The sequence below is a fragment of the Rhinolophus ferrumequinum genome, chromosome 2, assembly GCF_004115265.2.
Source record: "Rhinolophus ferrumequinum isolate MPI-CBG mRhiFer1 chromosome 2, mRhiFer1_v1.p, whole genome shotgun sequence".
Taxonomy (NCBI): domain Eukaryota; kingdom Metazoa; phylum Chordata; class Mammalia; order Chiroptera; family Rhinolophidae; genus Rhinolophus; species Rhinolophus ferrumequinum.
The window spans coordinates 103,323,735-103,349,357 of NC_046285.1; the positions used below are offsets into that span (position 1 = coordinate 103,323,735).

Consider the following 25,623-nt stretch of genomic DNA (forward strand, 5'->3'; position numbering starts at 1 on the left):
GATGCAGGCAATGTCATCACGCTCTGTTGCCATGTATGGGGGGGGACCCAGTAGAACCAGGAGGGCAGGGCCCTGGGGAGAAGGAGCAGGCGATCCCCAACGGATACACAAGCCTGGACCACCCTGCACAAACAGCCTGGGGGGGAAGGGTGGGCAGTTAGGGCAGATGGGTCTCCTCGCTCCCGACCCTGAGACACCTGGGCAGGGAGCAGGGGCCCAGAGTTGTAACCCCAGGGTCCCTCAACTTGCTGCAACCTCCTGAGGTTGCTTCTCCTTTCTGTGTCTGTCTTACACATAAAAGCCCCTTTCCCTCTAGTAACTACCATACTGTTGCCTGTGTCTGTGAGTTTGTTTTGTTTATATGTTTGCTGCTTGCTGTTTTATATCGCATGTATGAGTGAAATCATGTGGTTCTTGTTTCATATCTTTTTCAGTAGAAGGAAATTATTTCAAACCCAATAGAATGTACGCCCATCCCGATATGCCCCTCCTGCAAACTCCAGAAGGAACCACTGAAGATACATGTCTCACACCCGTACACATTTGAATACTTTCACCGTATCAACTATACACACAGTTTAGTATTCTTAAAGTTAACATCAGTGGTCTCTGATTTGCTTTGGACACTCAGCACTGTGTTTTCAAGATGTATGCAAGTCAATCCACGTAGGTACATTCAACCATCGAAGCAGCTCTCGGGCACCCCAACCTCTCATCAATGGACGTCCTGTGTCCATTTCACAGAATGTGCACATGTCACAGAATCTGCATCGGTCCACGGCCTGGGCTCCACCCTGGGACCCCGGGGAGATGGAGAAGCTACCGCTGCCACAGCGATCCTGATTTAATTCTGCTGGAAAGCAGCCTGAGCATCAGGGCTGTGCAAAGCTCGCCAGGTAATTCTAAAGTGCAGCCAAGGTTCAGACCATCCACCTTGGGCCTTAGGGCTCAGAGTGACCCTGGGCCCAGAGGCATCGACATGACCTGGGAACTAATGAGAGACGTGCCACCCCAGACCTGCAGTATCGGGGGCTGTGCACTCACAAGCTCCTCAGATGACCCGCGTGCACACAAAGCTCAGGGACATGCTGGCTGGCCTGGGGTACCACTCTAGATGTGGCATTGCTGGAGCATGGGGCATATGCATCGTCAATTTTACCAGTCATACTGGAGTTCAACCACTATCATCACCCTCACACCCTCAACCAGCAGTCAGTGCACAGAATCTGGAAACTAAGGAGGACTCTGGCTGTTGCAAACACAAGAACATCTACGAAAACTCAAACAGCAGTGTTGGCAGAAAGGTGTGCCTGCTTCTCTCTGATCCAAACACATGGAAACATTTTGTGAGTCTGGGAAAACTGAATGCATACGAGGAAGGTTAACTTTGTCCAACTCATTGAAGTTCAGATGGCTCTTGGCCATTGGGTCAGGATTCTCCTCTCAGGGATAAAATGTTCAAAGCTCCAGACTGTTTTCATAGGACTTTTTTTCTACTTTTTCTCAGGGCATGTTGTGATTCCTTATGATACAGAAATGCATAGTATTGTGGTCTTAGGACCCTCAGTTCAAATCCGCCTCACCCTGGGTTGTGAGCAGAGAACACCGCTCTGACGACCCCTCCTTTTCAGGCCTCCCAAGAGCACCTCCCAGAAACTCCACCACTAGACATGAGCCACACTTGGCTTGTTTTTATTTTTCTTTGTTTAGTTTTGCCTTTAACAACATGGCAGGGCTATTTTCTGGTGTAACTACTGCCTAGAAATCAGTTCATTCTGGGAATGCATTTTCTTCTCTTAATGGTGGGACCAGATAGTCTACAGATGACACAAAAGCAAGTTCCTGAAAATCACTGGGTTCCTGTTAACATGGTGAATTGACATCTGAGGAAGACAGCAAACAAAAGAAGGCCAGTCTCTATCGTCCCTTGGTGTGCCTGTTAATATCTTTCCCTTGCAAAGCCTTGGGTTGTCATGGCTCATTCAATTTTCCTTGAAGGGAATTATGCTCAGGACCCCAGAGACCACTTCCTCGTATTGTTCTCGTCTCCACAATTCCCACTTTGGTGAAACGGCCATTCTCCTGGATGCTGGCGTGAGTGTAAATCACTACCCCTTTTCCAGGGAACAATCGGCAATAGATCTCAAACGTCTTTAAAAAAAAAGTATGGGCATCTTCTCTGAACTAAAATCTCCACATCTAGAAATGTATCCTAAGGAAATACGAGAGGATGCATGCAATGATTTATTTTCAAGGTTGTTCTTTGTAGTGTTGTTTATAATAGCAATACACTGGAAACACCCTAAATGTCCAACGAAAAGAGAAGCAGTTAAGTTGTGGTACATTTAAGAATGTTCCTGTGGTATTTAGAAATTAGAACTAATGCTGCAGAATACATATACATAGATATGAAAAAATGTTCAAAGTAGATTAAATTAAAAAGTGCGAAAAAACTATTGCAGTTATATTTTACAAAGAAATATAAATATATCCATGGAAAGAATTTTGGAAGGATATGCAATGAAATAGCAACTATCATTTCTAAGGAAAAGGCGATGGAAATTTCTTTTTCTTTTTCACTAAACTGTATCTTCTCTCTCTTTTTTATGGACAATAAACATAATACCTGCGTTAAAGTTATTTGTAAACAATTTTATTCCCTCTATGTTTCAAAAGTCAAAGGAAGGTCTTACAAAGCATTTTATAAATGTGTTAAAGTGTTTAAATTTCATTCTAGGGCATACAATTTTAATCTCACTTTCTTAGTTTGTTAATGGGAGTTGCTTCATTTAAAAAAAATAAAATTACACAAAGTCAGGTTACTCTTGTATCCTTTCGGGATTTGATCTCCATACCTCCGCCCTGTAAGTTGATGAGCAAAGAGTATTAAAAGTGACATAAGGCCACTTGATAGAGTGAATGAGGACACGCCTCTCCCACCTGTGCACGGGGCAGCATTGCTCTGGACGCCCTCTCCAGGTGTTGTGATGAGAACAGCTTGCAGGGAACAAGCCAAACTCCTCAGCAAGGAGCACATGGCCCCAAGTTTGCTGGGCACCGTTGCCTTCCGAGGTGTCATTCCCAACCACGCCCACACCGCTTCGTCCTACAGCCACACACAACCAGCTGCCATCTCCTGAACGACAGCCCAGGCCAGGGCCCACACACCAGCCACTGCTGAGAGGACCAGCTCTTCTTGTACCTTCACCTACACTGACCGCCTCCTTGGGGCATCTGTCCTCAGTGGTCTTGAGTTGTAAGCACTTAGAACGAATCTCTGGGCAGGGAAGTGATAACAAGACTGGAGGCCCAGGTCCTGCCTCAGCGAAAATGAACTCCACCCCAGCTACCTGGGCCAGGCAGGGAGGTGGGAGCTATAGATAGTCTTTTAGCGTTCAGGTCCACATGTTGGGTCCCAGCTCACCCTTCAACCCCACAGAAAGCCCAACAGAGTCTCTGGGTCACCTCCATGATCCCTGCTATGTAGCAAAGCTTTCTTGCTTCTGTCCCACCTTGCCATCACAGATGGGAGCTCACAAGGTACCCCAAGATTCCACATGCCTCGCCTTGGCCCCTGACCCACAGCTATGCACGTGAAGGAGAAAGGGGAAGGAGAGCAGGGTGAGCCCCAGCCGAAGTGTCACCTTTGCCTCCATTCAGGTGTGGCAACCACACCTTCTGTCTCCGGGTAGTGGTGCGAACTGGAACCTGTCACCTAACCTTGCCACTGAGCCTGGTTTTCCTCAACGTAGAGCATGCAAAGGACCTAAGGAATGACTCCAGTAGGATAAGGACTAAAATTAATTTAACTCAAATAAGAGTTACTGAGTATTTACTGCATGGACGGGTACTGCAGAGATTCAGAGGCGACCACGACAAAGAGAGATGATGAGAATCCACAGAGCGTGACAGCTATGAACACAACCCACACCTCAGAATGAAATCTGTGTTACCCAAGCGGGACATGGAAGTACAGAGAAGCAACAACTAAACATTCCAAACAGGAAAAAGGAGGAAAGGTTTCACCAGAGGGGTCTGGTTAGAGGCTGCATTAATGAATAGGATTTTGATGGAAGCGGGGTGCAGAAGCCAAGAAGCCCTTCAGTTTGGGGAGCAGCCTGAGCCCCGCTTCATACCCACAGAGGCATGAAGTATCTTGTGTGTTGAGGGAGAGGTGAGAAATTCGCTGTTGCTGGAGTGTGGGGGTTTAAGCGGGCTCACAGCCACAGACACATGGGGATGCAGATAAAAGTTGGGGTCAGATCAAGGGGAGCCCGGAATGTCTTGCTAAGAAGGCTGGACTTTATGATGTAGGAATTGAAGAGTCATTGAAAATGTCTGAGGAATCAAAGAATGTTTTCAATTACATCAAGCACTGCAAACTTGGTGATAAAATAAAAGGTTTTACTGGAAGCCAGAATCCCCATATTGGGGTCTGATTCAACCATTTACTAGATGTGAATGTTAACCTCTCTGGAATTCATTTGCTTTTTCAGAGGGTAATTAAGTGAAATGTTAGGGGAATAGAAAAGTAAATGAGATAATGTATATGAAAACACTGCCAATATAGCATATTACAGAGAAATAACGCATCCACACACTGGATTCTGCATTGCACATTCGGCTAAGAAGAAATAAACAATCTATTATCGCAGGGGCAGCCTCTTCCTTTAAACGCAAGAGTATGACTTGTCACTTTATTTTAAGAAGCTTTTGGAGGTGTTTCTGTCAGATGAATCATGAACCACTGAAGGTAAGTTGTTTTGTTTTCAGACCTTCAGTCCAGTTGTTTTGAAAATATCTGTGTCATTACACATTTCACGGACATAGAAATGGCAAATCCCCACGGTACAGGGTAAAAGGGAAAAAGAAGCCATCTCTCTCTCTGAAGCCCCTTGTTTGTATCTTAGATTACAGGGTTAATATCCCAAAGTTTTATGAATGCTATTTCAGTAAATTGGAATATAAAAACTGAATAAAAGCAAAGCACTGTTTAATGTACTGTGGGGTTTGGGGGTGGGGGGAAGAGGGGTGAATTTTTTTACATTTCCCTGGAACTGGATTCTGACCTAGTAGAGTTCCACTGCAGCCAGAGAAATATTAAAGGAGACATTTAAGCTAGCTGAAGGACACTGCATTGGTGAAGACATGCTGTACTACACCTGCATGAAAGAGAATATCCCACACAGGCAAACATCCTATTTCAGAGTCCCCACTAGAAAAATGAATTAACAGTAAGACTAAACCAGGGCCAAACTGGTGAAATATAAGCCCTGAGTGTCATTTTTCTTGAACAATATCAATGTAAAACACCGGCTTCCAGAGAGAAAAATCAATCTTGGTAATGAAAACATGCCCCCCTCGTCCAAAAAACAAAACAAAACAATATAGCTCTAAGCCATATCACAATCCTATGAGGTCTTGGCAAGTGTGGCCCTGGGCAAGTCTGCCAATCGGCTGTTAGAGACACTCAGAAGCCGGTAAAAAGATTTAACATTTTGCCTCCTTGTAGGGACAGACTTTACATTTATGAAGCAAGCCCAACAGAGAGACCTGGCTTGAATTTGAGCTTCACTCCATCAGAAACTAAAGTTTGATCAAGTAAGCAGGCTACACTCAAGACTGTTTCTGAACCTCTTAATTTCCAAACTTATGGTTGGTGTTATCGTTCTGATAATTACTCATTTCTAATTTTATTGCACTTTGGCCAGTGAATGAGGTCTCTATGACACTGATTTTATTTTATACTGGTTGTTTCTATTTTTTTGGTGTACTCTTGCGTGGTCAATTTTTGCAAATGCATCCTGAGTGCTAATAAAAATGTATTATCTCTAATTGTTGGGCACAGGTTTCTATAAATAACTATTAGATCAAAACTGGCAATGTATATATATAATTTTTATGTCATTGGTCCATCAATTACAGAAAGACAAATTGAAATCTCTCACTAAAGTGGATTTGTCTATTTTTCCTTACAGTTCTTTCTGTATTTTGAGGCTATGTTATTAGGTTTATACAAGTTTATCATTGTTTTTCATGAATGTAACCTTTTTTTATTATGTAATAACGCTCCATGATCTCCAGTAGTGCTTCCTGCTTCCTATTTCCACTTTTGTCTGCTTTATTTTCATTAGAATTTGATTGTATATCTTATTCTGCTTGCTGTCATTCTGTCTTTGTGTTAGATGTTTTTATAAACAGTACATAACTGACTTTGAAGTATTTTTTTAAAAATCGAGAAGGTAAAGGGGATCAAATATATAGTGATGGAAAGAGAACTGACTCTGGGTAGTGAACACACACAATATGATACACAGATGATGTACTACAGAACTGTACACCTGAAATCTATGTGACTTTACTAATGTTGTCACCCCAATAAACTTTAATTTTAAAAAAAATCAAATCTATCACTCTCAGTCTTTAATGGCAAGTTTGGTCTACTTACATTTATAGTTACTGATCTATCTGATTGTGCTTTCTATTTACCTTGCTTTGTCGGTTCTTTATTTCTCCTTTCCAAATGTCTTATTGGAGCAATCTATTTTTCTTCATTCCTTTTTTTTTTCTTTTTCTACTGGTTTCGTTGTTTAAAATTCTAGTTCTATTTCTTTATTTGTTAATTTTTAAACAAAATCTGAATGTAATCGTTGAATATATCCTTTCCCCAAAGAATGCAAGGAATTTAGAAACCTTGAACTCCAGTTGTCCATCCTTAATTTTACATGACTTAGTTGTCCAATGTATTTATCCCACCTTATCATTGTACTGTCTATTGAGGAGGCTGTGTTTGTCATTTTATAGTCATTTCTCTTTAACCTACCCTCATATTAACGACTTTCATTGCTCCCATTTCCTTCTTATATCTCTCTCCTTTCCTCTAGGATCCATTTTCATTCTTTATTAAATCTTTTGTTATTTCCTGAACTGAAAGTAAGTTAGCAACAAACTCTCTCACCCTGTGTTTGAAAGAATCTTTATTTCACCCTCAAATTACCTAATAGATTAGAATGCCCTCTTAATAAACTTGTTTCCTTAGTATTACTCTGAAGTTTATTTTATTCATCTAAAGGCATTATTCTAAAGAACCCATTGTAGTAGCGTTTTCACGACAGTACTAAATGGGCCTGTGGCAGGAAAAAAAAAGAGGTTAAGAGACCAGAGGAAAGCTAGAATTGTTTCAGGGTCTCCCAGGTCACTGGAGATTTTCTTCTACTGCCCTCTCTGTTCTATTTTGCTGTTGAGAAATTTGTTGTCCTTACAGCAGCCAGTATTTGCAGATAGTCTGTCTTTTTTCTGTGGAGGCTTTAAAGTACTTCTTTGGTGTTCTGCGGTCTCATCAGAATGTGATCAGTGTGGACTGATTTTTATTTACCCTTCCTTTACTGGTGCTTTCTGAATTGTTATTTTTATTTATCCTTCTCTTACTGGCGCTTTCTGTATTTGAAAATTGGCCTGTTCATCAATTTTGGAAAGGTCAGCTTTTATCTCTCCCAATATTTCATCCATTCCATTCTCTTTATTTCCTCTTTTCTGGAATATTTATTGATTCTAGATAGGACATTATGATGAGTCCTGCCCAACTCCTGGCCTCTTCTCGTATTTTCCATCTCTTTGTCACTGTCTGCCCTCGGAGAACAATCTTGTCTACTTTCTTTTTCAAATCAATTGTTTAACCCATCAACTGCATTTCTGATACTTTTGGAACACATTTCAGTGTTTCTAGGAGTTCTATTTCTTCTTCAAAATTATCTGTTCTTTTCCATACTGTCTTGTTTCTTATTTTGGTTCCTTCTTTTTGTATTTATAATTTCGAATCTATTTATTTTATAGTCCCTATCCCATAATCCAATGATCTAATTTTCTTGAGGGTTTAATCATGTTGTCTGTTTTTGTTTGTTTGTTTGTTTGTTTGTTTTTTGCTGTATCTTGGTCTGGGTAGATTGTTTCTTCCCATCTTTTGAAATTTGAGGTCACAGAGTCAGCATTAGGGGGTCTTTATCTGAAGGAATTCTGTAAAACTTGGATTAAAGACATGTCTCTCCAGGAAGATTTTTGTATTACTTCTGCCAGTTATCCAAGGTTATCACATGCCACGACCACTTTTCAAGTTAATTTATCAGCCTGGGGGTTGCTGGAACACATAGTTGGATGCATGTGTGCATGGGGTTTGGGTGAGAGAGAGACTCAGGTCCAACTCCCTGCTTTGTGCAAGCCCAAGACCTCTTCTCCTGCCCCCAATTGACCTTTAAAACCCAAATCTCTATGTTATAGACACTGGTACCCCCACCCCATCCATGCCACTGAATATGACCAGGTGCCAACATGAGGATGGGCTGCTCTGTTCTCAGTTTCCTCCTTGTTTTTAGTATCTAAGGAATTCACTGACGTTGTTCCCAGTATGACTGTGCATTAAAAGGATGTTAGATTCTATGCAGGGTTTTCAGGTGCTCTGCAAGAGGTATGTCTTTAGTTACTTTGAAGTTCAATACTTTACTAGAACCAAGGGTCTTCTCTGCAGATATATTGCCTATTTACTTTAAAACTGTTTCATTTTTAATGCAGCCATCAACCTAGGTCATGCTATGCTCTACTTCATTTATTTATTAATTAATCAATTGTCATGAAATTAATTGTACATGTGAATTGTGCAATACCCTACAAAAGAGTCCAAAACTGTAAGAAACTGTGCCCATTCTCAACTGACTTGAGACAACAATTCCATTATGTATTTTATCTACAAAATACACAACTAAATTATAGTTGTTGGGCTCCAAACGTATCTTTGACATTCTGACATGCCAAAATATTTCACACTGGAGGTAGCCATTCTCAACTATTCTTGATTGGATTATATAGATTTGGATTTTGTTTTTCTTCATTTTCCCCAGCCCTCTTTGCCTCCCTTAGTTTTTCCAAGACAACACTCATCATGTTTTAGGAATGGAATAGCTTGTTTCACTTAAAAGTTTCTCCTTGCTTGAATTTTCTTTCTCTCCCCACTTTAAATGTTGATGACCCTAGAGTTTTGTCTCTGGTCTTCCATTCTTCTCACTCCATAGATATCCTTGGACATTCTATCTACTTCCATATTCTAACTACAGGATGTTGTGTTAGTTTCCGAGGTTTGCCATAACAGCATACCACAAGCTAGGTGGCTTAAAACAACAGAAATCTATCATCTCATAGATCTGGGGGCTAGAGATCTGAAATCAAGGGGTGAGCAGGGCCACACTTCCGCTGGGACTCTGGGTAGAATTCTTCCTTGCCTCTTCTAGCTTTTGGTAGCTGTCAGTCCTTGGTGTTCCTTGGCTTGCAGCTGTAGCAGTCCATCTTCTGCCTCCATCTTTACATGGCCTTCTTCCTATGTGTCTTCACCTCATCTTCCTTGTGTGTGTGTGTGTGTGTGTGTGTATCTGTGTCCGAATCTTCCCTTTTTATAAGCACACCAGTCATTTGATTAGACCCACCCTCGTGACTTCACCTTGACTTGATTAAATCTGAAAATACTCTATCCCCAAATCAGGCCACATTCTAAGGCACTTGGAGTCAGGACTTTAACATATCTTTTTGCTGGGGCGCAATTCAACTCATAACACATGGTTATGTCTGCCAATCTACCTCTTGAATCTAGGGCTCTCTCCCAAATGCCTGACCCAAATATGAAAGAAAAGCTGCATTTGTTTGATGTATTACTGTATTCCAGGCACGGTTTATGCACTTCACACATATCGTCTTGTTGAATCCATATAGCATAATATAAAGAAGGCATTACTATCATCTTTCTTTTGGTGGCAAGAAAACAAAGGAACAGCAAAATTAAGTGATTTCCCGGTTCCCAGAGCTGGGAAGAAAATGGCTGAATTTAGAACTCAAGTATGATGACCCCAATAAAAGACTCTTAACCCTAAGCCCTATGTGGGGCCCCTGGACTGCCTCATGGGTCTCACAGGTATCTTAAACACAGAATGAATCAAGCCAAAATAATCTATCTTAAAAATTTTTTTCTACATTCATTAATACCCACCCAGCCAGTCATGTTCAATTCCATTCTTCTCTGTGGTTTTCAAGAAAAACAGACAAATCACTACCATCATAGAAATGTAAAGGTTAAGTGCTGAGCAACACAGTAGACTATTTTGAGTATCTCCTCCAGCCCTTCCTTCTTTACTTCAGTCTCCTTTGAAAAGGCCATTTCAGAAATGGCTGCAACAATTTAACAGATGTATTCTATCATCTCATTCCCTTGTGGTCTCCCCTGGGTATTTTTGATAGTGTGGTACAGAAATAAGAACTTGGACTCTGGAGTTAGACAGCACTGGGTAAGAATCCTGGCTCTCCAAATTATTGGTTGGGACATCTTGGGCAACTATCTTAGCTTCCCTAGTTTTAGTTTATTAACTGTAATATGAATAAAAAGGACCTACACCATAAGGTGGTTGTGGGATTTAAATGAGAAAAAAATTTTTTTTACAGAGTGCATGGCCAAGGGCCTGACAACAGTGTGCACTCAGTAGATGGTAGCTGTCACCATTTGTTTTTAGGATTTCGGTCACACATATCGCTAAATGGAAGTTTCCTCAACCCCTAGCCAGCTCATACTTTTAAAATATAATTAACTTTGACTTCAGGATTTAAATTTTAGTTGGTTTGGCTATTTAGTTACTTGACTTAGCTTAGAAGGAACTTAAGCAGAAGCTTACAAAAACACAGAATGTAGACATACTGGAAGAGATTCTTGGGCGTATTTAGTGTCATGACACAGTAAAATGAAGAAACGTATACTTTTGCCATCAAATTCTTTAAGTATTGTTGACTGGCCACATAATTCTCTAGGTAGTCCACCAAAAGAATGGTTTATTTGGGAAAATAAAAAGAAACAAAGCCACCAAGGAGTATGAGAATGCACACTTGCCGGCCAGTGTTCCAACTGGCTGCCCACATGTAAAAAATCCCAATTCCAAGATGGCTCATCCCAATTCCCTATTTACTAGCATCTCTCCCCTGGAAGTTACCACAAAGTTGGACAGGAAGTCAGGGCTAGAGAGTTAACAAGGGGCCCGGCTCCACCCATAGTCCTCCCAGCTCTACGGTTAAGCACCTTAAGATGCCAGTTCACTTCTGTCAGTATAAATGAGCACAGGCCTGGGAATTGGCTTTGTTCTTACCCATCTGTGCATGTGTCCCTGGAAAAGTAGTTTTACCTCTGTAGGGCTACATTTTATCATGTTTAAAAGAAGAGGTTTGTGAGGATTTTCAGTCAAGATGGTGGAGTTGGTAAACACTGTGCTTACCTCCTCAAAACCACATCAAAATCACAACTAAACTACACAACGATCACTGAGAATCACCTGAAGTCTAGCTGAACAGAAGTCCTACAACTAAGGATATAAGCCACCTTGAGACTTGTAAGAGGGGGTAGAGATGAGGAATGGGTTGTTCCCATACTCACGTGCAACCATTAAAAATTGGAAGGGATAGCTTGGCTGTGGGGGTCACCCCCAGAGGAGCAAGGGGTCCCAGCCACACACCAGGCTCCCCATCCCAGGGTTCAAGTGCTGGGGAGAGAATTCCCCATAACTTCTGTCTGTGAAAACTGGTAAAGTGAGACTACAGCTGCTGCAGTCCCAGGCAATCCTCTTAAAGGGTCTGCACACAGACCTACTCTCTGATGGACTCACTCTCTCTGAGCTCCAATTCTGGGGCAACAGCTCAAAAGGTGCCAGAGACACATGGGGAGGAACTGAATTGTCTGGCTTCAGAGAGAGGGCTGGAGGGGCAACTTTCTCTCAGATGGAGGAGCTGGCAGAAACCACTGTTTCTTTGTTGAGCCCTCCCCCAGACCCAGAGTGAAGGCCCTGCTGGGCGCCATGTCTGCGTCTCCATCAACCTGGCTACCATTCGTCTCCTCCCTGGTAATTCCCTGAGACCCCATCCCATCCAACTTTCAAGCACATCTAGCCATTCCAGTGGCTTTTCCATATAAACTGCCTGTCTTGACTCATGCTGCATACTTTCCTAAAATCTCTGAAAGGATCACAAAACCCAAACAATCAGCATATGGCTTCAGCACGTTCTGTACCTCTGGCTGAGCAGCACTAAGTCCAGTCCTATCAGCAGCCAGACTCAGTTTGCAGCTTGGCTTCCCCAGGCACCTCCAAACCCAGTGTGTGTGGTGGCCATCTGCTGATTGCTTTGAGGCTCATGCCAGGTGGCCATGGGCATAACACAGGCTGTGACTGAACCTGGCCTGCAGGCATTCTTCTCCCAGGAGGCCCCAGGGCTGGTACACCCTGTGCTCATCTGTGGACAGAGCCAGAGCATCATCTGGCCTCCTCCAAGGGGGACATAACCAAAGGTCAGACTGGGCAGGCACTACAGCCCTGTTAAAGAAAATCCTACTCCATAAGGTCAGCCCCTGCAAAACAGCTCCTTCACTGTAGTCACGGCCAGTACTCATAAGCAATCAGGCTGAGGGTCAATCCCTCCCACTGACATGCAAACAGCAACCAAGGTTCAACTACAACAGGAAAGCACATGCAACCCATACAAGGGACACACCTGTAGCATCTGGCTCTGGTGACCAGAGAGACTGCACCAGTGGGTCCCACAGGACACCTACTACATAAGTCCACTCTACTAGAACCAGAGACATAGAAGCTCTACCTAATACATAGAAAGAAACACAGAGAGGCAGCAAAAGTAGGGAGGAAAAGAAACATTTCCCAGATGAAAGAACACAATAAAGCTCCAGAAAAGGAACATAAACAAAATGAAGATAGGCAACCTACCAGATGAAGAGTTCAAAACACTGGTTATAAGGATGCTTAATGATCTGAGGGACAACTTCAACAAAGAGACAGGAAACATAAAAATGGAGATGGAAAACATAAAAAAGAACCAATCAGAAATAAGGAACATAATAAATGAAATGAAGAATATATTAGAGGGAATCAACAGTAGATTAGATGAAGCAGAGGATTGAATCAGTGGTTTAGAAGATAAGGTAGTAGAAAACACCCAAGCAAAACAGCAAAAAGAAAAAAGAATCTAAAAAATAAGGATAGTTTAAGGAGTCTCCTGGACAACATCAAGCATACCAATATCCGCATCATAGGGGTACCAGAAATTGAAGAGAGAAAGCAAGGATTTGAATAAATAATGATGGAAAACTTCCCTAACATGGTGAAGGAAATAAACATACAAGTCCAGGAAGCACAGAGAGTTCCAAACAAGATGAACCCAAATAGGTCCATACCAAGACACATCACAATTAAAATGTCAAAGGTTAAAGATAGAAAGAGAATTTTAAAAGCAGCAAGAGAAAAGCAGTTAGTTACCGACAAGGGAGCCATCATAAAACTGTCACCTGATTTTTCAACAAAAACTTTGCAGGCCAGAAGGGATTGGCAGGAAATACTCAAAATTATGAAAAGCAAGGACCTACAATCAAGATTACTCTACCCAGCAAAGGTATCATTTAGGATTGAAGGACAGATAAAGAGCTTCTCAGATAAGAAAAAGGAGTTCATCACCAACAAAGCTGCATTACAAGAAATGTTAGAGGGACTTCTTTAAGAAGAAGAAGGAAAAAAAAAAAAACAAAGAAGAAAAACACGAATAATAAAATAGCAATAACTACATATCTATCAACAATTACTTTAAATGTAAATTGATTAAATTAAATTCTCCAATCAAAAGTTAGGATGTCTGAATGGATAAGAAAACAAGACCCTTACATATGCTGCCTACAAGAGACTCACTTCAGATCAAAAGACACACAGAGACTGACAGTAAAGGGACAGGAAAAAGATATTTCATGATAATGAAAACAAACAAAAAACTGGGGTAGCAATACTTATGCCAGACAAAATAGACTTTAAAACAAAGGCTATAACAAGAAACAAAGAATGACCCAGTAATCCCACTTCTGGGTATTTATCCAAAGAAATCTCAAATGCTACTTCGAGGGGATGTGTGCATCCATATGTTCATTGCAGCATTGTTTACAATGGCCAAGATATGGAGGCAGCCTGGGTGTCCACTGATGGATGAATGGATAAAGAGGAGGTGGTACATATGTACAACGGAATATTGCTCGGCCATGGAAGGGAATGGGTTCTTGCCATCTGTAGTTGCATGGATGGACCTGGAGGGTATTGTGCTGAGTGGAGTATGCCAGCCAGAGAAAGACAGACACAATGTCATTTTGCTTATATGTGGAATCTAAAGAACAAAATAAACAAACAAAATAGATACAAAGAACATTTTGATGGTTGCCAGATGCGAGGTGAGTTGGGGTGGGTGAAAAAGGGACACAATTAAGAAGTACAACTTGGTTGTTACACAGTAGTCATGGGGATGTAGGGCATAGCATAAGGAATAGAGTTAATAATATTATAAGAACTATGCATGATGTCAGATGGGTACTAGATTTGTAGGGCTAGTAGGTAGTAGGGAGTTGGGGGGCAGAGTGAAAAAGGAGAAGGCATTAAGAAGTACAAGTCGATAGTTACAAAACAGTCATGGGGATGCAAAGTAAAGCATAGGGAATACAGTCAATAATATGGTAATAACTATGTAAAGTGTCAGATGGGTACTAAACTAACCAGTGGGATCACTTCTTAAATTATATAAATGTTTAACCCCTATACTATACACCTGAAATTAATACATAATAATATTGAATGTCAACTGGAAGGGAAATTTTTTAAAACGGAAAAAAGGTGAAGGGGAATAAGAGGCCCAAATGTCCAGGTATAAAACAAGTAAGTCATGGGGGTGTAATGTACAGCATGGGGAATATAGTCAGTAATATTGTGATAGTGTGGGACGGTGTCAGCTGTTTGCTGGACTTACGGTGATCACTTCTTTAGGTGTATAAATGTTGGATAACTATGGTGTACCCCTGAAACCAATACAATATTGTATGTTAGCTCTCTCTCTATTTTTTAATTAAAGTTTATTGGGGTGACAATTGTTAATAAATGTTAGCTATATTTTAATAAAAATCTTAAAAAATGTAAAAATAAAAGAAGAGGTTTGTGATGGTTAATTGTATGTGTCAACTTGACTGGGTCATGAGATGCCCAGATATTTGGTTAAACATTATTTCTGCCTGTGAGGGTGTTTCCAGAAGAAATTCCCATGTAAATTGACGGACTGAGAAAGCCGATTACCTTCCCCAGTGTGGGTGGGTACCATCCAACCCACGGGGGTGGGTGAGCTGAATTGAACAAAATGGAGGAGGAAGGGAGGATTTGTCTCTGCATGACTATCGAGCTAGGTCATCGATCTTCTCCTGCCTGCAGTTTTCTGGTTTTCATGCCTTAAGACTCAGAATGAAATCTACAGCCATCAGTTGTGCTGGGCCTCCAGTGTGCAGATGGCAGATTGTGGACTGCCAGACTTAGCCTCCAAAATCACCTGAGCCAGTTCCTCATAATAGATAGATAGACGACAAACAGATAAATAGACGGATGGATGGATATAGACTCTCTCTCTCTCTCTCTCTCTCTCTCTCTCTCTCGCTCTCTGCACACACACACACACACACACACACACACAGAGTAAGTGCTCAGTGAATGAACATGATCACCCAGAATCTTACAACTCCAACTCCTGTGGTTCTGGGATTCCTACTAAATCTGGATTACCATTAACTTTACCATTAACTCAGTAAAGACCCATCTACTAACTTCTTCACACAGGCCATGAGCTTGCTGCTTTGCCCAGCGATTAAGAATGCAAAAGATATAATCACCAATTCACGAAACCTACAATCTAAGAGAACAGACAGGCTTATAAATAACTAACAAGATTAAAACATGGTATGTTGGCCACCCGGGCAGAGCGTGCGTTCTTCTATTACTTGTCATTCATCCACTTTCAAAGCCCATATTTCGGAAGGGTTATGTGAAAGTGATGTGAGCCCTCTGGCAGTGTGAGAAAGAATTCTGACTTTACAATAACCAGACCAGCAAAGATTCACATGGGGCATATGCTGCCTCTTTGTATTGAGTGGTTCCCTAATGTAATTCACTGTTCAGGAGGATGTCACAAGAAACAGGCTGGTGAAATGTGGTGCTGTAACTGTGGCAGGAAGATGGTCACATCTACAGCCTCAGGGGCCCCGAGCATAAAGTCCAGAGATCCTGCTTTTAGAATTCTGCACTGAGAAAAACACTGCCTTCCCTGTGAAATGTCTTTTTGAAAACAGGGATTGTTTCCCCAAATGACTCTTTTTACTTTGGCTGCCAGGAAACTCCGAGCCATCCTGGAAGCTGAGCTACAGCATCTTGGCCAAGCTTGTGGTCAAAATGGTTGTGTTCTTCTTTCATGTGATCTTGGTTTTCCGTTAATATTTTTAATTGCTTTCGTGCTGACCCCTAATTTCTATTTGAACTGTAGTTCCATTCACATGTTTATCCGTAGTTTAGTTCACAAGGCATCTCAAATCCTCCATGGAATTAAATAGTATATCCATATTTAAGTAAGCACATAGATGCATTATAGAATATGAAACAAAATAAAATATGTTAATAAAAGAATTTATAAGATGTAAGAGAAGCAATTAGGTTATCAAAAGATCAAAGATGGCTTCCAAGACAGGGTGGATTTCAAAGACGAAATGAGAAGGATTTGTTAGCAGAGAAAGGTGGAAGGGCATTGCATTAGAGGGAACAGCATGGATGAAGACACTGGCTTGTGACAACGGAGCATACAAGTAGAGCAATGTGACTGGAAAGCAGGACATGGCAGAGGAAAATGCCAGAGGCCACAAACGGATTTAGGAACCAGATCATGAGTGGTACAAAGAAATCTTTTCTTGACAAGTCACATTTATAATCATCCTGTTTCTCAGATATTTTGAAACATCTGTCTGAATCACTCATTGGAACTCTTAATTATACACTCTTCTGTCACGGACAACTTACTTCATGTGGATGGGTCTTATCTACTTCTGACAGGCTTTGGTCATTCCTCTGTGACTGGTATGAGTAACAAATACTCAATGAGTACTTCTTGAATTGAATAGAAGTTACCCAGCATGGAGGGCCTGAGGAAGGCAGAGTACAAGTAGCTTCAGCCAGGTGTATTTGGGGGCCAAGAAGAGAGGGTTTGAAGTCACATGAAAGCTTTTATTTGTGGTAACTGGAACACAGTAAGTGTACCATGAATGAATGAATGAATGAATGAATGAATGAATGAAGTGAACCACTGAAGAGATGAATGTGGCAACTCTTTATCACTGAGATTTCTGATTACCACAAGTCCTTGTGTTCAAGGTGAATATTTAGAAAATAAAAGTAGAAATGTTTGAAAAGCTTCAGGCTTTAGCACCCATTTTAGGGAATAAAAAGAGTGAAAAAGAGAAAAATCTTTCAAAATAATGTAAGCTGCTAAAACCAGAGGTTCTGTTGCATTTTGGTCAGCATTTTGCAACTTTTAAGAAAAGTGGATGAAGACTGTGCCTTCCTCTTTGCTCGCCCTCTTGGTTAGCAAATTGCTGAGTATACTGCCAATTCCTAAGAGTGACAGTCACTGCCAGGGGCACACCTGGCCATGGAGGGACAGCGTCCCTGATGGCAGATGCTTCGTGAGATGTGATACTTACATTCTTTAGTGCATATTAGTTCCACTGTGCAACGGGGACCCCTTGTTTCTAAACACTGATCTGTGTTTGCAGCCTTGGTAAGGCAAAATTGGAAACATCTGGAAGTCAGATTCCTGTGCTGTACTCACGCTGTCTTGGCTGTTGATGAGAACCTAGCAAAATGCATACGGGCCTAGTATTGCACTTGATATGATTTGTCCGAATCGAGCTCAGCACTGACAACAATGAACAGAGCTGAGGGGGCTTCTTCAGCTTTCATACTGTACTTTGTCTCTTTGATGGTCCTGGATTTTCTTATGAACGCCTTGACACATGGCCTTTACCAAATTTATTGGGGCACCCAATGACAGGCCCCAAAAATACATCTTAAGGGAGAAGCTGTAGGAAACAAAGTTCCTTCCTACCAAATGGGTGGTGCTTTATTTTTTTTTAAATTGATTTGGAATGTCAATGTGAAACTGTTATTTTCTGTTCTTCGTTTTGCCATTCCCTCTTCTAAAAGTGACAGAGCATGGCTTTATTAAAAATAATTATCCAATATATGGTGATGGAAAGAGAATTGACTCTGGGTGGTGAACACACAATGTGGTCTATAGATGGTGTATTACAGAATTGTACACCTGAAATCTACGTAACTTGACTAACAATGGTCACCCCAATAAACTTTAATTTTAAAAAAAAATGCAAACTAAAAAAAGGAATAATAATTAAGATAAAATTTACTTGGTGTCTTCTATCTAGATTAGAGCTTATCCCATCTTATTTTTGCATGGAAGCCACCGAAGGAACGTGCTAACGATGGACAATCTTCAACCCCCTACCCGGATCCAGAAAATCTGGAAATGTGCATTTTTTTAAAATCATAAGTCTCCCAGGTAATCTTGATGACAATGGTTCTGATCATACTTGGAGAAATATTTTCTAGTCAGCCTCCAAATTAAACTGAGCCAACAAAGAGCCTTTTACCTAGGTCACATGTGTCTTGCCTCTCTGATTAAGACTGATGTCACTGAATGACATTTTGATCTACAAATGTGCAAGAAACAGCCCAACTGCGTGAGATATAGCCCTAGACATACATGTAGATGAGACAGATAGATAGATACGCGTCAATAGATAAATGATAGATAGATAGATGATAGATAGACAGATAAAAAGTAGATACTATTTACTGTCTAACCAGTATACTTTGAGAGGTACAAAATCAACAATTTTGTCAGGACAACAGGTGTAAGCCGGGGCTTCCATAACGTCTGCTGGCCATACTGGTTGAGTGCTCTTTTCATGACGCCCCTATTATCTTTCTATACCAAACCAAGGAACACATTTTTCTCTAGACTCAGAAGTAACAGCTGGGCCTTCTTTCCCACATTGGTTTTCTTCTTCTCCATGGAGACTGACTCATGCATCGACTGAGGCATCCCTTTGGCACCGCCTGCTGACACCTTGGAGCCAAACAACACCCACCCTGTGCAATTGCGCAGGATTTAGAAGTTTGCATTAAAAAAATGCACACACACACACACTTCACTCCTGGTTTCACTGTCTCTGTTCTTACTTTAGCCTGTGCTCCTTATCCATTTATTTTTAATATTGATTCTACCTTGTTCCTTTGTGTGTGCTTTCTTAAACCCATTCTGAAACAAGGGTGTGGTGTACATATATTAAGTGGAGGTACATGTATTAAGTGAATATATTTATTCAATAGAGATATTGTATGAGCTTCTTTATAGCTCTTCAGTTAAAGAGAGTAAGTCTCAAAACCAGAGACTTTGAGAAATGAGAGATGCAAGTACAGGGGCCCTTCTGAGCACAGGCAGCACTCCCTGTTTTCCTGCCTCTCAGTCTGCCCACCAATTCTCTGGTCAGTATGTATCAGGACCATTTTTAGGTCTAAGACACAAATATCAGTATGTAGTTGATTGATGGTGCAAATTATTAGAAGTAATTAATGATTTTTCAGCTCTCTTTATGATTTTGCACTTCTGAGTGTCAATCAATGTGTCTAATGAGAAAAAACTGTAGGAACCTTTTGGAACAAGGTCTGGAGAATTCTATCTGTGTATGCAGAGCACTCTATGCCTGGATCCTGGATCTAGAGCAGAAGGTGCAGGGGCAGCAGCTGACAGAGGTGCCCCAGTCCTGCAATCTCACCGCCACATTGGGGAATTATCTGGATTGTGCAATAAAGCCTGTGTACGTGCACGCGTGTCCATCTGTGAGTCTGTATATGAGCACACATACATGAAGCTTGACTAATAACTGAAAGAGTCTCAACTTGCAAAATCAGCCACAACTAGCTCTCTTACAAACACTATTAACTGAATAACTGCCTGCGTTGGCGTGAAGCAACCAAAGGAGGGAATGGCTGAAAGAGAACTTTCTTCAGGAGATGAAACCAGCCTTTACACAAACACTTAACACGAGCCAATCTGCGTAACCATCCTTCCACCCAACCAACCGGCGTTTAATGAGTATGTACCATCTATCAGAAATGGTGGATGTTCTAACTTGATGAAATGGGCTCTTTGCCTCTTCCCCATGTGAATCTCTCTCTGGTTTTGTAGATATTTTACTTAATGTAGAAAGCCTCACGCCTGGCCCCGTCGGAAAGGATATGGATGACATCAAAGTATATTGATGGTATGACAGAAATAGGACCTCATTGGTTAAACGATATAAATGGCACCAGTCATTACCTCATGCGTCTGTGATCCTATGAAGAACCAAGACAAGAATTTTCAGTGCAGGCCTTTCAGATTGATTCTCTCATCTTAGAGAAGCAAAAACTTTGTTTTCCCTAAATTGAAGAGATTACATTCTTAAGGAGAAAGGCAAAAGGTGACATCGCTTGGGTGGGTGTTCTTGGGGCTTCTCCCTCATCCGGGTCATATCAGCCAATGTCTGAAGCCCAGCAGCCCTGCCCCCGACGTGTCTCCAGGCACATCCCTGTTCTCCAGCCTTTCTTAGGTGCCACATCCCCAGCATGGGCACCTTGGATTCCTCATCTCTCCATTTTCCCGCATTCCATAGGAACTGCTTCCTGTTCTAATGCACAGCGACGAGTGACACATCTTGGGTATGAGACCTAGTTGCCATGTCAACTGCCTTTCAATAAACGTCAAAACCAGTTTTGTCCCTCTCATAATGCACACACGAGATTTTACCACCGCGGTGTCCAATAAAAGTCTTACAAGGTGCTTCAGGATCAGGGAGGGCCCCAAAAGATGATCCTTTTCATACCTAACTGTATCAAATCAGCTTCATGCAGTTTTCTGAAAGCCACACAGTGACAGTCCTAAAGAGAAACCCAGCCCACGAATCCAAGTCAGGTGTTTAGCCACGTACTCTGCACTCTCCTGTTTGGAAGGTGACAGAATCCCACTGGACATGAGCTTATGCAGAATAAAGGGTAGGAGTCCTACCATGGAGGGGATTTGAACCTGCTTGCCATCACAGTCCCCTGGAGCCAGGGAGAAGCGAGTTTGCACAGATTTCGCCCTTGCGTACCTTTGTTACTTTGGCAATAAAGAGTCCCCTGTGCATGCAGCCAGTTGCAAGGCATTCTTTCATCACTCTTCGCTCAGTGAATCTTCACTGAGCACTTACTATCTGCCAGGCACTGCACATAACCACGGATGTAGGGCCTTACACTCTATTCAGGGAGGAAGATAATAAGCAAACTTTCATATAAACGTACACTGCATCGACAGATGGCAATGGATTCAATAAAGACAAATAGGGCAGACGTGGGGCTGAGCGTCACTGGTGGTGGAGTGGCTCGGGAAGGCCTGAGATGTTTGCACTGAGCCTGATGAAGAATGGGACTACTTGGAATCCAAGGTGTCCAGGCTGAGGTGACAGCAAGCTCACGCCCCTGAGGCAGAATGGCAGGGTGACCAGATGTCTAAAATGAGTGAAAGGAGGAGCCCACAGGGGTTGCTGGAAGGAGCTGAGACTTAATGCAACACCTGAAAGAAGAGAATGAAGGATTTGGGCAGACCTGTTCAAATTCTAACTTGGCCTCTTATTAGCCGTTTGGACCTGGAAAGGTCAGTTGACCCCTCAGCACTTCATTTTCTTCATCGGGGAAATCATAAGCGTACCTATTTCCCAAGACTGCAAGAGGGGATATCTCTGAATGGCTGACCAAAATACCCAGCCAGAGCAAGGGCTCACTAAGCGGTGGCTGCCATTTCTGTTGTGACACTTTCAGTTTTTTGTCACACGTTTCCTCTGAGGAGCTGTAAGTCGTTCTTCCTACTACCTTCAGTTTTACTAAATAAGTAAATTCCCGGCATTTTCCTCAAATTCAGAGCTATTGCTTTGGATTGGATCTAGGATTAACTCTGTAGGAAAGACTGACTCTGGTTCTTGGCCAGTGATAGCTGGAAGTTAGGTTCTAAGAGCAAGAATGTACGGCTCCCAATTTATTATTTTCCCAGATAAAAAAATTTGAAAAAAAAAAAACAAAAAAATCAAGGCTACCATATCAATAGCACTTCATAAAAGAAAGGATATTTACCACCACATGATCTCAGAGAAAGGGCAGCTCCCCCTAGAAAGGTCATTTTTCATGGACATGTCTCTCTCTGTCACACACACACACACACGCACACACCGGTGACCATTTCACCATTGGTGGACACACTTCTGCGGGCTTCCATTTACAATCACTGTTACATGCAGGCCATGGAGGGAGGTCAATGCCACTGGCAGGAAGAGAAAGTTCAAGGGTGGTTCAGAAAGGCGTGGTTTGCGGACTGAGCGGAGGGAAGCTTGTGGGCATCTGACCTGCTGGGACGATGACTCTTCGCTCGTTTGTGGTCATGTTCGGGGGTGGCATGTGTTTCTCCTCCATGTAGCTGCCGTAGCTCATCCCGACGGTGTCTGGGCTGCCCACCATCTTCCCGCCTTTCGCCACGCTGCATTCGTCAGGGGAGTTCCTGGGGGAGGAGAAGTAAATTCTTCCATTATCATGGCAACTGAAAAACATGTTTCTGGTCTTCTTGTGATACCGAGAGAAGCAAGGAAGGGCAAGGCGGAGGAGACCGAGGGAGAGAGCAGGAGAGAGGAGAAGTGTGAGAAGGCAAATGCAGGGCTGGTTGGGGACTGAATGTTTGTCTCCCCCACCCACCCCTAACTCCGTAAGTTGAAGTCCTAATCCCCAGTGCAATGGCATCTGAAGATGGGGCCCTTGGGAGATAATTAAGTTTAGATGAAGTTATGAGGGTGAGGCCAGCATATTGGATGAGCATGTCCTTCTAAGAAGGGGAAGAGACCAGGCAGCTCTCCTCTCCGCCATCTGAGGACACAGCCAGAGGTGGCCCTCTGCAACCCAAGGAGACAACTCTCACCAGACACCAACCCTACTGGCACCTTGTTTGGGGACTTCTGTTGTTTAAGCTCCCTGGTCTATGATATTTTGTCATGGCAGCCCGAGCTGACTGTGACAGGGCCCAGGCTCGGTCAAAGCTCAGAGCAGGCGTGCAGGAAGCAAAGCTGCCACCTGGCTTCTATTTGCTCAGCCAGCTCCTCCTGAAACTGTCATGTCAAAACTCCATCTGTGACAACTGATTGGAAACACGTGCAGCGAACGGTGAACTGTCGTTTGTTCTCACTGTGTGACAGTAAACAGGCCATGCACAGATGCTGGGAGGCGATGCCAGGGGCGCTCAGCAAGGTTTATCCTAGAACTATGTTCCTCTTTTTCAAAACCTCAGAACGAAATCCTTGTGTGGAATTTAAAATTCCTGCAGCCAATCTTTAGATATGGAGCTTGGAGACTCACAACGTTCCAGGCTTGGTTAGGGGAGGAAGGCAGGGAAGGGGTGGGCCTGGTGTCCTGGGAGGCAGATGACAGGGGCCGCCAGCAGCCCCCTGGGACCCTGAAATGGGGCGGTCCAACTAGCTATGTGGATGCAGAAAGGACTCAGCAACTGGCTCCCGGGTAACAGTTCACAGGGCTGCTGTCAGTAAGGCAGCCACGCCATTTGGATAAAGACAAACCTTCCTTTCTAGAAAAAGAAAAGAGGGATTTTTTTTTTTTTAGATGAAAAAGTTACAGGGCATGGTGAAATCATATCTAATAAGGAAACTTCAAATAGAAAAATCCAGTTTAACCAGGAAACAGAAAAATACGGCAATGCCTTCTTAGATGGTTAACCCAGGATTACCATAGAGCAGAGGTCTTGATATTCAAGTTACATCTCTTAAGGTGGATTCTAGAAACAGCGTCTCAAGCTCTACCCAGCACACCATTTTTTCATTTTCTTGAGTATCTATAAAGCTTCACCGGATTTTAGATTTCCATCCCAACATCGAAGGCCCTGGGGGCTGTGGGTCTCCTGCACACTCTGTTAGCTGGAGCTCCGCAGCTACCTTGCAGAATCGTGGGACTACACTCCTGGCCTGGACTTGATCTTCAAGTGTGAGAAGGTCACCATCATCCAAGGCAGAAGGGCACTCCCTGGATGGCATAGGGCTGAGGTGGGCTGCAGAAGGTCTTTCCAGACCCCAGGGCCATAGCAGGGGTGTGGACAGGAAGGGCAGACCAGGGCTGCAGTGCCCTGGAAAGAATTCACTCAGCACCTGGGAACTTTGAAAATATAGATTTGTTCTCGTCACGTGTCTGGTGCCAACAGAGGAGCTGAGTAAGGAGCCGTCGGGTCTGCGGACGGGGGTTGTAGTCAGCCCCGCCCAGGACTAAGGCTCTGCCACGGACCTGGAAACACTCAGCCCTGCCCCACGGCGTCCTCACAGCTGTGCTAACATGAAGGACGTTTAAAAATAATAACGGTATGGGTTATTCCCATGGTGCAGGTTCTGATGCTGCCTACACATACATTATTTCCTGTGGGTGCTATTTTTCCTGGCTTCCAGCATTTATCTCTAAAAGACCCATCCTAATATCAAAACACTGAATGTCTTCACTTGAGACTTAGTTTCCGATCCCTTTGGAAAATTCCATCAGTTGAGTGGAGTGTCTGTTTTGGTCTATTTGTCTCAAGGAGAGAAGTTACTAGGGAAGAGTGTTAACGGGATTTGGTTCTTTAGGGAAAAAAACTTTAGATACGAGTCAGGTAATAAGCATAATTCAAGTGACAACTGTAAAGTCCAGGATGAACACCATTGGGTTTCATTCACGCACCCATCCACTGAGACCATTTTTTGTTGAGCGCCTGCTGTATACCAGGCACCCTAAATTCTTTCTTCTCCTGTAAGACAGTTAACTATCTAAAAAGTTAAAGGTCAAAGAGATGTAGAAAATTATAGAACTAGGGGACACTGGGGATTATGGACCCTTCAGACCAATTCTTTCTTTTTCTTCTAATTCTTAACAGTCTAATTTCTTTAACTGAGAACAAGCGTTCTAGGCATGGATCACAAGTTTTCTGAGGGTATTAAAATGGATCCTGCATCTAATCCAGAACTATGATGAGCTATTAAACTGCATTTTTCCCAGAGCTTTCCAAAACTACATGTAAGTATTTAAAATAGGGAAAATTTTCCATAAGGTTCCTTTGTTTTCATCTTGTAACCAGAAGACATAATTCATCTCATTAAGCTTTCCCATCTCAGCCTTCGTAAAAAAAAACAGCCACATGAAACCATCAGACCCTATTTTTGAAAGTTGCACTTTCAGGACAATGAAAACAATAGTCTTCTATCCATTGCATTTTGTTTCAGCTTTGGAGGAAGATAGGATGTAACCATGTTTCTGATCATTTAAAATCGTTTTTGTAGTAAATCTACGTGAACTCCAACCCCAGAGGGGGGAAAGGGTCAGCCCACAGGGCCACGTGTTAGACTCAAAGCAGGTATTCAACAAATAATGGCTTAAGGGGCCCCAGGCGTTCTCTTCTCACTTTGCAGCCTTCTCTCCTGGTTTTTCCTCTTAGAAATTTTAACAGTAAAGGAGTAACATCTATGTGTGAGCCCTGTTCTGAGAGCTTGACAGTCACCAGTCCTCACCACAGCCTGTCTGGTGGGGCCGGTGGCGGCAG

At 42.5% G+C, this 25,623-nt stretch overlaps 1 protein-coding gene across 11 annotated transcripts in view; it reads right to left on the reverse strand.

Moving 5' to 3' along the window:
* ERG (ETS transcription factor ERG) overlaps positions 1-25,623 on the reverse strand; it is a 253,890-nt gene that overhangs the window by 22,836 nt on the left and 205,431 nt on the right. For all 11 annotated transcript variants that reach the window (XM_033132075.1, XM_033132164.1, XM_033132115.1 and 8 more), the window contains one exon: positions 22,412-22,563. In XM_033132075.1, the coding sequence (XP_032987966.1) occupies positions 22,412-22,563 (152 nt within the window). The remainder of the gene's footprint in view (positions 1-22,411; positions 22,564-25,623) is intronic.